Below are 13,480 nucleotides of genomic sequence, written 5' to 3'. Positions count from 1 at the left end.
GTTAGACTTCTGAAGGCCAACAAGGAGACTAAAGGAGAATTGAGTGCACTTAAAATGAGATTCATATCTTTATTTTGTCCTTTTTGACAGGTGCACCTGTTGTCACCTCATTAAAAGGGGAAAAATTCTAAAACAAGTGTTTTTTCAATTGTTTTTACATATCTAAGTGACTTGCCAGAGCAGGATATAGCAAGCTTGCCGGAGGTACACAGATGAAACAGAAGAGCAGCACTCCACCCAGATATTTAAGCAGCATTTTCAGCTTCCATCATTCAGTGTCTTTGCTTTTCTCTACCCAGCCTCCTTGTTATTAATGGCCATCATGACTCTCAACTGTGCTGTCTACATATGTGTCCAAACATTTGCTTTAGCTGGTGACAAACAGTACTCAGGCTGGAGGAGCAGTAAAACGTCAGAGCTGCTTGGAATAAGAAATTCTCAGGATGCTCTGCATGCTGGTGGCTGGGTACTGTTCTCTTACAAATTCACTGCTAATTTTGATGGCAGCAGAAGCAGAGCCTTTTGACCGTCTCCTGACAGCCATGCAAGGGTCAGCATAAGCATGCCTACTTGGAAAGTACACACAGACATTCCTGAGAGAGATGCCACCCAGAAAGGTTTCCTCCTAGAAGATTTTATTAGTAAACCAGCTCCATTTTGCCTTGTTTCCAGTAAACCAGCTCCGTTTTGCCTTGGTTCCAGTAAACCCTAGAGGTGAACTAAGATACCTGCTCAAAAATAATGATCACTTGTTACATTATTTGTTGAGCAACTGAGAATCATCCCTTCTGCTTATGCTTCTGTGTGGAATGTAAATATTTGACAGGTTCATCTGTGGGGCCTTAGCAGAGCTGCTCTGTATGCTGGAGTTTCTGAGAAAAGGCCTCCCGATAACTCTGTGGCATATGCAGATTCAACAGTAGATGTTTTGATTTTTCTTTAGTTCAGAATTCTTGAAAACATCTTCCATTTTTACTTCCCAGCCATGCTTGTAAATTCAGAGGTATTTCTCAATGTTTGCATTTGTTCTTCAGTAATTCAACCTATCATGATGTCAGTATGCCTTGGCACAGCCTAAGGAGAAAGCTCAATACATGAAGTTTCTTTTTTGTTATGGTTTATCAGAAATGTGTGTTTTTCAAGACTTTTCAGCACCCCACTGTGCTTTTAAAAAAACTTTGAAAATTTTTCTAATGCTTTCCAGGCATACAGAAGAGTTTTTTAAGCCACACTGTGTCACATTGGACTTGATGATCTCAGAGGTCTATTCCAACGTAATGGTTCTAGGATTCTATATTTTATACTAAAGTCAACTGAAGGACTGAAGAATGTCTTAATTTAAAAACAAAACAAAACCAAAACCAAATCAAAACAAAAAAAAAAAAACACACCAAAGACCTACCCACAGAAAAAGCCTAAGTAATTGGCAAGGCCTTATATCACTTCTTGAAGGTCAGTGAGCTCCAGCTAGCTGGAGAAGGGAGTTTCAGCCACATAACTGATGCTGAGAATGTTGTCTCATCTCGAGTCTTCTGGAATCAGTGCAGCATTTTGACGAACCTTCAGATGGAAGGAGCCTTGCTGTTCCCATTGTGGATCGAGGTTTCCATTGCTTCCATCATTCTCTCTACGGATCCAAAGTAATTAATTTCAGTTAGCAAAACAAAGTTACCCAGTCTAGCTAGCTGAGGAGGATGGCTTAAAGACCCCTCTCCATTTAAATATGCCTTTTAAAGCACATTATTCTCTAAGCTGTCTCCCACTCTAATCCTATCATTTAAATAGAGGTAGTACAAGCACCTCAGTAGATCTTGGACACAGGGTTTTAGCAGCTCAAACCCAGCACTTAAGCTGCACTTGAGAAAAAACCCAAAGTGCTAAGGAGACTGTCCAAAGTTGCTGTATTGTATGCTGTTCACTTTATTAGCATTGAAGACCTTATTAGGGTCTGGAGTATAGACCTCACTGGTTCTTAATAGACTGTTATGTTTTGTGGGATGGAAACCACAATTTTTACCATCTGCAGCTTCAGAGTGGTCTTCAAAACTGTACTTGGATGAGGCGGCATGAGGCCAAGTGAGATAACCATATGAATCAACATCCTGTATGTCATAATTTGATTAGCAAAGAAAAGGATTTCTGGTCACTGAAACTCTTATTGAATCTGTATGGGAGTTTTTCTGTGACATGCTGCTTTTTATTAGAAAATGCTGATTTGCCACCTCAGAAAGATTTCTTAGGAGCATACCAGTTTTCATAAAAATTTTGTAAGAAACTTGCCTCAGCTGCAGGATGGATTTTTTGATAAGAGAAATTATGCATTTCTCCAAAATAGCAAGTTGTCTCCTTTGCCAGTAAACACTAAAAGGCAGAGTGGATCAAAAGTCAAGTCCTTATGTGCTGCTGGCTAAGGATGTAAGTCTGCGTTTCCAAGCTGATTGCCCAGTCTGCCAGGTTGTTTCACATTTTCACATGGTGCTTTCTGCAAAATTTCTTTTTAAGCTGCCCACTCTCCTAATGGAATAAGTGATCAAATTTTTGTTGGGTTTACAGAGAGTAACTAACTTAGTAGCTTTGGCACTCACTTAGTATGTATACAGCAGACAAAAGATTGAGCTCCTGCTCTGAGGAACGTTTCTTCATACAAATGAAACATCTCCAACAGTGGAGCTCCGCAGCCTACAGTAGCAAATAGGCAGTTGGTACTTTCACCTTGATTGTGAGACCAGATCTTCAAACCTACACATCTTATGTCTGAGTCAGCGCCCTTTCTCCCCCATCAATAGGTTGCTAAATACTTTGCATGACTACAACTCCTTTTTTTAATGAATATGCAATGTCAGAAGGGCTAGCATTCACTCTAAGGGACATGACATTACCTGTCCAACTAGGAAATTGTTAAGACTGAATAATTCTGGAAAATGGTGGGCAAAACATGCTCACCACCACCACCGCCCCTCACAGCACACACACACAGTAGTTTTGGTGGGAACTTGAGGCTGTAGCCAGTCTGCAGAGGGTGCAATTCTCTTAATTCTGACAAACGAGCAAAAAGTTACTGGGTTTGCCAATTCTTTAAACTAATTAGCACTGCCAGCCAGCATCACTTCCATTTGTGTTTAGTCTGAAAGTCAGCCAGTTGGTTTTAGTCCAGTTCCCCATCTCTGCCAGGCATTGAGAAATCAGGGAAGTGGTTCGTGTCCCCTGAGAAGGAGGCCTACAGCAAAGCAGCCTACAGGAGAGGCTTAGTGTCCTTGCACTGCTCCACAGGCGCATTGAGCAAGAGCTGTTAAAACCTGGCATCCCACACCTGAGAGTTTTCAAGGAGGAGCAACACTTACCTCAAAATCCCAGTCTTTACATAACGAAGTCGGGGAGAGGGTGATTTTAATGACATTCTTTTACTGAAGCAGTGCTGAGATCTCATCTCCTGCTGATCTTGTCCCAGTTGATCCTAGTGCTGTAGGATCGATGGCATCAGCATGCTGCTGGGCGTCACTGGGCTACATACTGCTGTCCTATCCCAATCTGAAGCACAAGTGGCTGTGAGCCAAAACCAGACAAGTATTTAATTTTCAGTATTGCATTTGGCTCAGTGGCTTTTCTCAGGAGATGTTGTGGAGGGACGGATAAATAGAGGTGCTGGAGGTACAACAAAGTACCTGGTTAGACAGCCAGAAGGGGAGACATGTTGCGTATGTGTGTTTCAAGTTTGTGGTCTTAAATGTTTGTTGGGAAGATAACTCAGAACAGTAAAACATTTTAAATGAGTAATGCTCTCGTCATTTTATAGGCACACTTTGCTGGGTTCAGGATGGACAGGTCCAACTCTGGACTCCTGGAACTGGCAATCCCCACGTTGCTTGATACCCATGTGATAATGTTCTTTCTTGTGCTAAATTAAATGCAGATGGTTTTAGGTGTCATTCTACTTACAGGTCACCTCCAGACTTGCTTGATATGCGAGGCTCTGCTTCCTGATTTAGTTTTGTCTGGCCACCAAAGTTAGTCCATATCTTAATATTTCATACTTCTGAAGAGGAGTAATGTTTCTCACCAAATCACAACAGCAGGCCCTTGTCTCTTTATGATAGACTAGTAGTGTCCTCATTCAAGATTCATAAAATATACTCTTCTTTTCAATGCTTTACTTTAATCTTAGTGATTATGCAAGCCTAGATAAAATTTGAAAGTCTCATCAAAGATATAGTCAAACTTGAAATCCCAGGAGGAACTTCGGCCTTTAATCGTTGCCTTTAACCATTTAGATGATCGTGGCAAAAGAGGAGGATAGTGTATAAGGATTTTTTTGTTTGCTTGTTTTTGTTGTTGTTGTTCCTTTTTTCATACTTCTTAAAAAAAAAAAAAAAAAAGAGTGTTGCTTTTAATCTCCGGGGCTTTATTTATTCCTGATAAAGGCAGGTCTGAAGCTGGAACCTAGTAGAAATTACACCTGTTTTCACCAGGATGAGTAGAGTCAGTAGCTATTTTTTCTTGTTCCATTTGAACAACAGTTCTAGTTGGCAGTCTGGCCCAATGGTTTTGATTATACTAATTTCACACAGGTCTAGATTTGAAACTTAATGATGAGCATTTCAATGTTAGTAGTTGTTGTCTCATTCACTGGAGAGCATTTTTCTGTTTTGTAAAATAGTTGAGCATTTTACTTTGATACCTGATGTATATGCTGGTTTTCTAAATGACAATTATATTGATGTGGGATGGGATTACATTCTTCTTGTTAGTGGAGAGAAACCTGTATTGTCCTGTATTTCTATCTGTCCATATATATTTTTGTCTGTTACAAGGGACCTTTATACTGATATACCACTGTTAAACTGGTTTAATCTTATCAGTATGTAAAACAGTATAGTTCTTGCATATATTTAAAACCATATCCTTGAAGGCTTAGTCTGAATAGTGGATGCTTTTACAAGCTCCCTGTACAGGTAGGTGCATACCATCCTGACCTGTAATGAGACCCATGCACATGCCTGTACCCCTTGACTCGGGTGCCCTGCAGTATTTGCGAGAAAAACACAGTGAAGGAGCCTGAAACATGAGAGAGCTGTGACATGGTCCAGCTAGGCTCCCCAGGCTCAGGATTAGGTTACTGGAGCCTCTGATGGCCCTCTGCGCCATCTAGATGTAGCCAAAGGTGCCTGACGTGGCTTTCAGTGGAAGTTACGATCTTAGTTAGATCTGCTCCCATGTGATTTTCTAAGATTCCGTGTGGGATATTTTTCATGATCCAACTGGAAACGGGATTTAGATACTAATACTTAATTCTTCTTGTACTAAATAAATATCAAATGTTCAGTAAATACTAATTGTGTTGGTTTTGTTTAGAATTTATTCCCCAGGCTTTTGGAATGCCCTTGTCCCAAGTGATTGCTAATGACCGGGCCTACAAGCTCAAGCAAGACTCTCAGAGAGAAGAGCAAAAAGACGTTTCAGATTTTGTGGCCTTTCTCTTGCCGTTTGGAACTAAAAGGCAGAACAAAGAACTTTCAAGCAGTAACTCATCTCTTAGCTCAACCTCAGAAACACCAAACGAATCCACTTCTCCTAACACACCCGAGCCAGCGCCACGAGCAAGGAGGCGTGTAAGTAGACCCATCACAATGTGGTGCGTGCCAGTAGGTCTGGAGGGTCTAGCTGGAAAGGTTTTTTTGCTAGCAAGCAGGAAAAAACCCTGTTCTGTCTGTGGATGGTGGAATATTTCTTCTGCCATGTTTGAACAGTGACTTTTTTTTCAGGTGGTACATATTTCAGCCCGGTCAATACCAGAAAATTCTGACTGTAGTGGAAGTCTTCTTTCTCTGGTGCTGGTGGGAAAAGATCATACAGACTGTGCAAGTCTGTTACAGATCACAAAGTGGCAGAGAGATTATTGAGAAGTCTTTCTGTTCACTCCCTTTATCTACCTCCTTCTGTCTAGTTTTTTAGATTTAACAAATTCCATCTGTCTTCAGCTGGGGAAGACTAAACCTATGTGACTGATATTTATATCTATGCTTATGTTAATCTTGCTCCACAAACTTGGAAATAAATCTAACTATTAATCCCTATCCTTACATTAATAAAAATCCACGTGGTCTAATTCTGATCGTGTCCTCGGTGGTAAATAAGAGTTGTCAGAGTAAATTTGTAAGAGGCCCTTTGAAGGACGTTACTGCATACAGGCTATGAAGATGCCTTTGGCAGCAGAACACAGTGCGGTGGTTTGGGTTGAATGTTAATCCTGCATGTAAATTAGGTACCTGGTAGCCCATTTGTTTGCAGGATTCTGTTCCTTGTAAGTAAACTTTATGCTCTGAGCTTTCCAGTCTTCCAGTGCTGCAGCTAATACCAGTAGTAGATTTTTTTTTTTTTTTACTACCGTGGGATAGAGGTTCTAGAAGTATTGCTTTTTAATTTAATTTTCAGTAGAGGAAGAAAAAAATGCATAGTAGAATACTTTCAATAAAAATCCCTGTTAAGTCATCTGAGAGAGAATTTGGGGTACAAGAACAGACCCTGGAAAATAAAAGACTTTCATAGGATCCTCACCATATTTCATCCCTAGGATAAAACCTGCTTCAGAGAAGTGCTATGTAGGGCTCTTCAAGCCACAGTGTTAAGAAGGGTAGAACTGGAATTAACTGCAAATTAAGAGAAAATCGAAGAGCTCCGTGACTTGCCTTCTTTCCCTCTAGTTGTCAGCTGAAGCTTGAAGTGTCTACGTTCTGTCTGCAAATAGCTGAGGGCATGATGTTTGAAGATGTTTGCGTTCTTACATATGCATAATGCACATCTGTTGGCCTGTCCAGACCATGTGAACAGGCAGTTGTGTTCACACAAAAGTGCAAAGTATGCTTGAATACAAGTGTGAACGGAAACCCACCGGCTTCTTTGAGAATTTGGCATAGGCAGTGAAAACAGATAGAAATTCACTGTATGCACATATTGGCTTCAGAACCTGTTTTCATATGAGTGAAGGATAATTCACATGTCCAGACACGGGTCATCTGCTGTTCTTTTCACCAAGTGTGTTAAGATCTCTGACATGCATTTGACCAGCCAGCAAGCAGAAGAAACCTGGATCCTTTGTTCATCCAAGGAATAGAGCTCCATCAAGACCAAGTTCTAGAAGCCTGTGGGGGTTTTGCTTGTTTGGTTTGGGTTTTTTTGATACCAGACTTGCAGCTTTCAGGGTGTTGAATTTGAGCCTTTAGTCTGTAGTCATGAGGATGCAGTAGCCCATGGTTCACCTACAGAGAAGTGAGAGTAGACTAAGGTGGTCAGCGCGACATGGAGGGAACTGGCATTTTCTTTTGGAAATGAACCTCAGTTAATCAGAAATGTACTTCATGAATTGTCAGTTATTTAACATTAATATCAGCTCGTGTCCTGTAGCTCGTCTGTCTTTGGCCTTCATACTTTTGCTTATCAGTGTACTTACTCTACTCCCCTGAGGTTTTTTAGGGGATGGTAAGGAAGCCAGCCCTTATCTTTTCTCTCTTGGGCAGTGTTGCACTGTTTATTTTCAACCATATCAAGGCAAATGCTTAAAAAAATTATATAAAAAATTATGCATTAGTACATGCAACTGATACAACCGGTTTATCACACAAATGCTGCACAGACACCTGGAGTGCAGTCCTCTTACACTTAAACTGGAGGGATTGTTTATCACTGTACCATTCCATTCTTTACAACTGTGTCATTCACTTTTGTGTATTCCAGTGAGTCTTCAAACACTCAGCTGAGTCTTTCAGTAAGGGATATAAGGTCATGCTGGCTGCAGAGCTCATGGTGTGAGTGCTGTGATTATCTCTCCTCCAAGAGCTAGACAGAAATCACTGTTGCTGCATTTTCTGTGTAGGATTTTTGCTCAGTAGTTGGAAGCTGAGACCCTGGTTATCCAGAAAGTCACTTTCAGTGTGCTTGTTATAAAGAATATTCTGACTCTATGTTAATATATTATTTCTAAATATATTATGCAGCCAAAATTTGTTGAAGTATGAGGAGCTCAGTCATTCTACTTTACTACTCAAATACCATAATATATGGAGTGAAAATGGATCTACCATGGATAGTACTTGATCCCATGCATACTCTGTAATATTGCTCATCTTTTCAAAAGAGAAAAGCCTCCTATAACCCTTAAAAAGTAAAGAAAAGTTTCATCTAACTTTAATCCACACCTATCCCTCTGGCCTTTGTTTTCTTTTTGTTCTTTCCATCTCCTCTTTAATCTCCACTTTTCCTTCATGTTTGTGTGTGCTTAGCTTAAGACTAGCACAGCTCATTTAGATTTTGAGCTTGTCACGGTGGAGCAGAGACCAGTACCCTTTCTGTGCGAAGGTAATGCCTACTAGATGGAACTTGATTTTTCTTTGGTTGCTGAGCATGGCAGCCCAGGTAGCACTGTGTCTGTGTTAATGGTTCTGGAGTAATGGGCAGCAATGTGCATGGTCTCCTTCATCGTTCCTCAGCAGGCATATAGGGCTGGCTGAGCCCAGACTAGCAGGTCTTGGCCGAGTTTGAGCTGGATCCATGGAGTATGTTGGTAGTGTTTTCCTGTGCACTTTGGAATTTAAAATCAGAGCTGGCCTGGACTTGGTATTGCCAAGCAGAGCTGTACTTCAGCCACCAAACTCAAGGTCACTCTTCCTAAAGCCAGCTCAGAGCCCCAGTTAATCCACAACTTTGATAAAATGCCCAAGGATAATGGTGAACTGACTGTATTTGCATCTATTTTAGGGATCTGAATCCGACTTAAGTGACTCTGTGATAATAATGATTCATGAGGTGAGGATGCTTTGCAGACGTGAAAGGACCAGTAAAGGCAGGGTATAAAGGAGGGCACCTGTCGTACAGGAACTGCTGAGGAGCTGCAGCAGTGAGGGTGCTGCAGGATTTTCAGTGTCAGTTAACTAATTTTGGTGTCTGAAGCCCCAAACTCTTAAAATATAAAAATATTTCAGTTGGAATTTTACACACATAGATCATAGCCAGAGATTCTTGTTTGGTTTGGGTTTTTTTTTTGTTTGCTTTTGGCAGGAAATGGTAAAGGGAATCAAGCAAATGTAGTTCTGAGAAACATCAGAAATCAAGGTCAAAGTTGCATTCTGAAGTGTCTAGTAATTGTTTAGAGATGTAGGTCCAAAAAAATCTAAAAACTTCACTGTGTTTTATTTATAAGTCTTCCATGAGTTATAAGAAAGAGAACTATACCTGATAGGTTAGATTTTTTTTTTTAAAAGATAGTATGAACTAAAAATTTTTAAATTAATTTGAAATCTCAGTGGACTTTGTATGAGTTGCCAATGAGTTGGAAATCTTTGTAAAGTTCAGCTGTCTAGGCTGATGGAAGAAAATAGAGCTTGAAATTCCCTAGCAGTTGTACAGTTCTCATTTAATAGACATAGAGATCTCACCAGTAGTCTATGAAATACCTGTCAGCAGAAGAGCATGCTTCTAAGAAATCAGAGTTGTCAGCAAAGTTTTGAATGGGAATTTACACTTTCTTTATTATTTCTTAGGATGCTGTCCTGGACCCCTGTATAGTACATTTTATGTTATGGTACAATGTATCCATTGTTTTGGAAAGAAAGAAAATAATTTACGATAGATATTTTAAATGAGAATTAAAAAATTAAAGGATTTTTATTTTTATTTTTGCGTTATTATTGTTTATAAGCCTAGATGTCCCCTAAAATGTTTTTGGCTGGTGAGTTTAATAACAATTGAGGGAAATGATCACCTTGAAGTGACAGTAATCTTGTGGTTTGAAAAAAATAATCTTGTTTTTCAAGTGTGAACATTGAAACATGCCATAAACCTCCTGCTACTTGTGCTGCTTTATCCTTTATAGACTGCTTGAACTTCTGTGCCTTGCTGTAATCCAAACAGTTTTCAAAGCTTTCATTGGAATCGTAATGATTTTGAAATATTAAGATACATGAAGTAGAATTATCTAAAAAATATTACTCCTCTACTTCTCTACCCCTCTACTTCTCTTTGTTCTGTGATAACATGCAATTATTTCAACCTCTGCAGTGGTATTTGTGTTATTAGTTAACTGTATGTGGTGTATTGTTGTAACTCTGCATCATTTTCACTAATACGATGGCCCAAGCTGCAGAAGCAGTATGGAATCAGGTTTATGTGTCTCCATGCGCATAAATATTGCTCTGCTGAGGTGCACGCACAGACCATGATTCGTCCTTGTCCTGCAGTATGTGCAGACTTACAACAATAAAAAGGTTTGCCGAGTGAGTGCAAAGCATTTAGTTTTTTCAATATCTAATTTGCGTTCCTTGCAGTATGGTGGTAATAGCATTGGTACCATTGTGGTCTTCCCGTCCATTACACTGCTACTATAATGTCATTAATTTACAAAAACCTTGTAGCAAATCGTATTTTTACATTTTTAAATGGTTTAAAATGCGGTCTTTGTTTGATAAGGTCTGGTGGTGTTTAGATTTCTCCAGCTGTACTGATTGTTCATATGTGCGTATTTTACAGGGTGCGATGTCTGTGGACTCTATTACAGATCTTGATGACAATCAGTCACGATTGTTAGAGGCTCTCCAGCTCTCTTTGCCAGCAGAAGCCCAAAGCAAGAAAGAAAAGGCAAGAGATAAGAAACTAAGCCTGAACCCTATTTACAGGCAGGTTCCCCGGCTTGTAGATAGTTGCTGCCAACACTTGGAAAAGCATGGTAAGAATATTTCATTTTCCGGGAGTGGCAGATACAGTCTTACTATCATACAATTAATTGTGTATTTTGAAGAGTAAGCATATGTTTCCAATTGCAAGGACATCTTTCAAAGTCAGACACTTTCCCTCCTATTTTGCCTCTTGCTAAAGATACTGTCTTGCAAATGATTACTTAGATGATATCTTCCCAAACTAAGGATCTGTGCTACAAGCTTGCAAGCTGGCCCATACGGCACAGAGGAAGAGACATTTCTTGGAGGTCGTTCATCTCATACTGGAGTGCTCAGCTCTGCAGAAATGACTCTCCACGCCCCACAGGTTTACCATACCTTGAGAATGAAAGTCTGAAATGTGTAAGAGCTAAATTAACCGTTTATGCTACAGTGCAAGGCTTAACCAGAAACAGCATTTGAAGATAGAGGCTCAGAGAAAACAAAAAATCCCATGCTAAATTATACTAAGCTCCAAGAAGCTTCTTCCTGTTCGCTACAAGGCTTGCAGGCTGGCTACTCGGTTTGTCCCTGGCTTGAGTCCTCCTGATCAGCCTCAGGCTCAAGCCTGCTCTCTCCGAAGGGAATTATAAACTCCTGCCGCTATTCTTCTTGTGTCTTCGTGGTCGTCCAGACATAAACCTCCCACCAGCTTTATGTAATGCAGAAACAATAGTTAATCAAGGTATCTGTTCGACATCTCTCTCAACGTATCTTAGTCTTGTGAAGATTTTTAATGAGAATTGAAATAACTTGGCCACAGCAAGAGGGAGTTACCACGTTACCACCACATGACCAGAGAATAAACAAACCATTAAGGAATGGTGACTGCAACAGCAAATGATACGTTTGATGCCTGATTTGACCAGAAAGAAATCATTTACTGACTGTGAATGAAAGGCTTTTGCAGATGAGGGACTGCAACTCAAACAACAATGCTAAGTTTTTACAATACATAATTGAAAAACATGCTGCTTACAAATATATAAAGGAAAACTTTGAAAGAGAGTCATTGTTGGCCTTTTGCAGAGATTAGATACCATGGCTGACAAATAAGTGTGGGGATGATTGAGATTAATTATTTCCATCCCTTTAGGCAAGGGTAGCTGAGTTTGGAGAACATAAAAGGGTCTGAATCAGCCCAAAAAGCCATCCGGCTGAGTATCCTTTGGATACTGCAATTCTATGTCACTTGAACATCTGTGAAAAATTTTATAATCTACATAACCTGCTGTCATAACAAAGATTCTTTTCTATACAACTAAAGTACTTGCTTTACATTAAAGTTTCCTTTTAAAGAAAATTTATCATTTCTTTTGTGCATTTTCTAAGAGTGCACTGTAGTACCCCCACAATATAATCTGAGATAATTTGAGGCAAATATTGATGTTCTTCAATTTTCAGTTTAGCCCGCAATCCACAAAGCACTCATTTGGTTTGGTTAACTTTGAGAAATTAAAAGATTGCAGAAGATGGACACTACTGTTTGCTCGTTGGCTTTAGGGATAATAGAGGACTTTCTGTTCTAGTAGCAACCGTGTAGTAACGTCATTCCAGGCTATGTGATGGACCAAGTTTCTGATTCTGGAAATACTTGCCTGTGTGCATAAGTCCTTTAGGCAAATTATTCAGCAGCAAATCACCTAGGGGTTTTTCACAAATGCTTTAAATGATCATTTTGAATGTTATATAACAAAAAAAATGGTTGTGTGTTTATCCATAAAAGTCCCTGGCCTTGTTCACCTTCCCTGTTTTCCCTGGGATCATGTCCCAGAGTTGTAAAGGTTTGACTTCCTGCAGACCTACATGTAAAACAAATACTGTACGTTTGTGCAGGAACTGGTAACCAGCCTCCAGTTTTTTTGCCCAATGTGAGTATCTCCGACTCAGGTGATTCCCTGCCAATGTTCCTGGATTTACTGAATGTTGTTCCATCAATGTAATTTTCTGCTAAACAAAGACAGAAGAATATTTGAAGAGAGGTGTCATGTTGAGACTAAGAACCAAAAGGCAGAGTCCTATCTGAATTTCTCTGATGAAAATCTGCAGCTGCAAGTACCACTGCGAAGCTACACACCTCTAGCAAGTGTAGCCTCATGGCTGTCAAAAGGAGTTTGTTTTGCGAGGTTATTGTACATCTCCTGTACGTCGGCAGAGGAAATTAGTGTTGCAGAGCAGCCTGTGTTACACCATAAGCTTTTCAAAGCTCATCGATAATTTCATCCTTTTTGCAAAAAATGTCTAACTGTGTAAAATAATATTATGTACACAGCTGCTTGAGTCTCCAAGGTTTCCACTCACATTCTCGTTGCTAAAGACCACATCACCTCTAAGGTGACATTTACTTTCACATTTTTCAGTTTCTGTTACTCAGCAAAGTATGTCCATTCAACAACCACGGTATCGTTTGTTTGATATTCTGGTAGTATCTACAGGGCTAGAAGGTGGTTTGAACGGATTTCTTATGGACTAGCAGGTAACACCCGTTCCCAAATCACCTGATGTCTAACTGACACAAGAGGCACACCTTCTGCACTTTGCCTGAAGTGCAGCAGTACTTCTCACAGCTTTCTCTCTGTATAGTAGCTGTTCCTGCCCTATAAACCGCACACAACTCCCAGGTAGAGTTCTTCCCTCTCGTAATCTGCCCGAGTGCCCTACTTACATCCCTGTGAAGGAAACTCTCAGCTTTGTCTTGACAGGCACCGTAGAGCCAGTGGGTAACCCCAAACGCCAGCTGCTTCCTGTGTCCAAAGACACAGCTCGGTGCCCAAATATTT

At 40.1% G+C, this 13,480-nt stretch overlaps 1 protein-coding gene across 1 annotated transcript in view; it reads left to right on the top strand.

Moving 5' to 3' along the window:
• The window catches only part of ARHGAP6 (Rho GTPase activating protein 6), a 339,292-nt gene that overhangs the window by 301,940 nt on the left and 23,872 nt on the right, over positions 1-13,480 (top strand). The window contains exons 4-5 of the mRNA XM_086460885.1: positions 5,350-5,606; positions 10,516-10,711. Coding sequence (XP_086317011.1) covers positions 5,350-5,606; positions 10,516-10,711 — 453 coding nt within the window. The remainder of the gene's footprint in view (positions 1-5,349; positions 5,607-10,515; positions 10,712-13,480) is intronic.

The sequence above is a fragment of the Leptosomus discolor genome, chromosome 1 (genome assembly GCF_034619465.1).
Source record: "Leptosomus discolor isolate bLepDis1 chromosome 1, bLepDis1.hap2, whole genome shotgun sequence".
Taxonomy (NCBI): Eukaryota; Metazoa; Chordata; class Aves; order Leptosomiformes; family Leptosomidae; genus Leptosomus; species Leptosomus discolor.
This window is presented reverse-complemented; position numbering and strand designations above follow the sequence as displayed.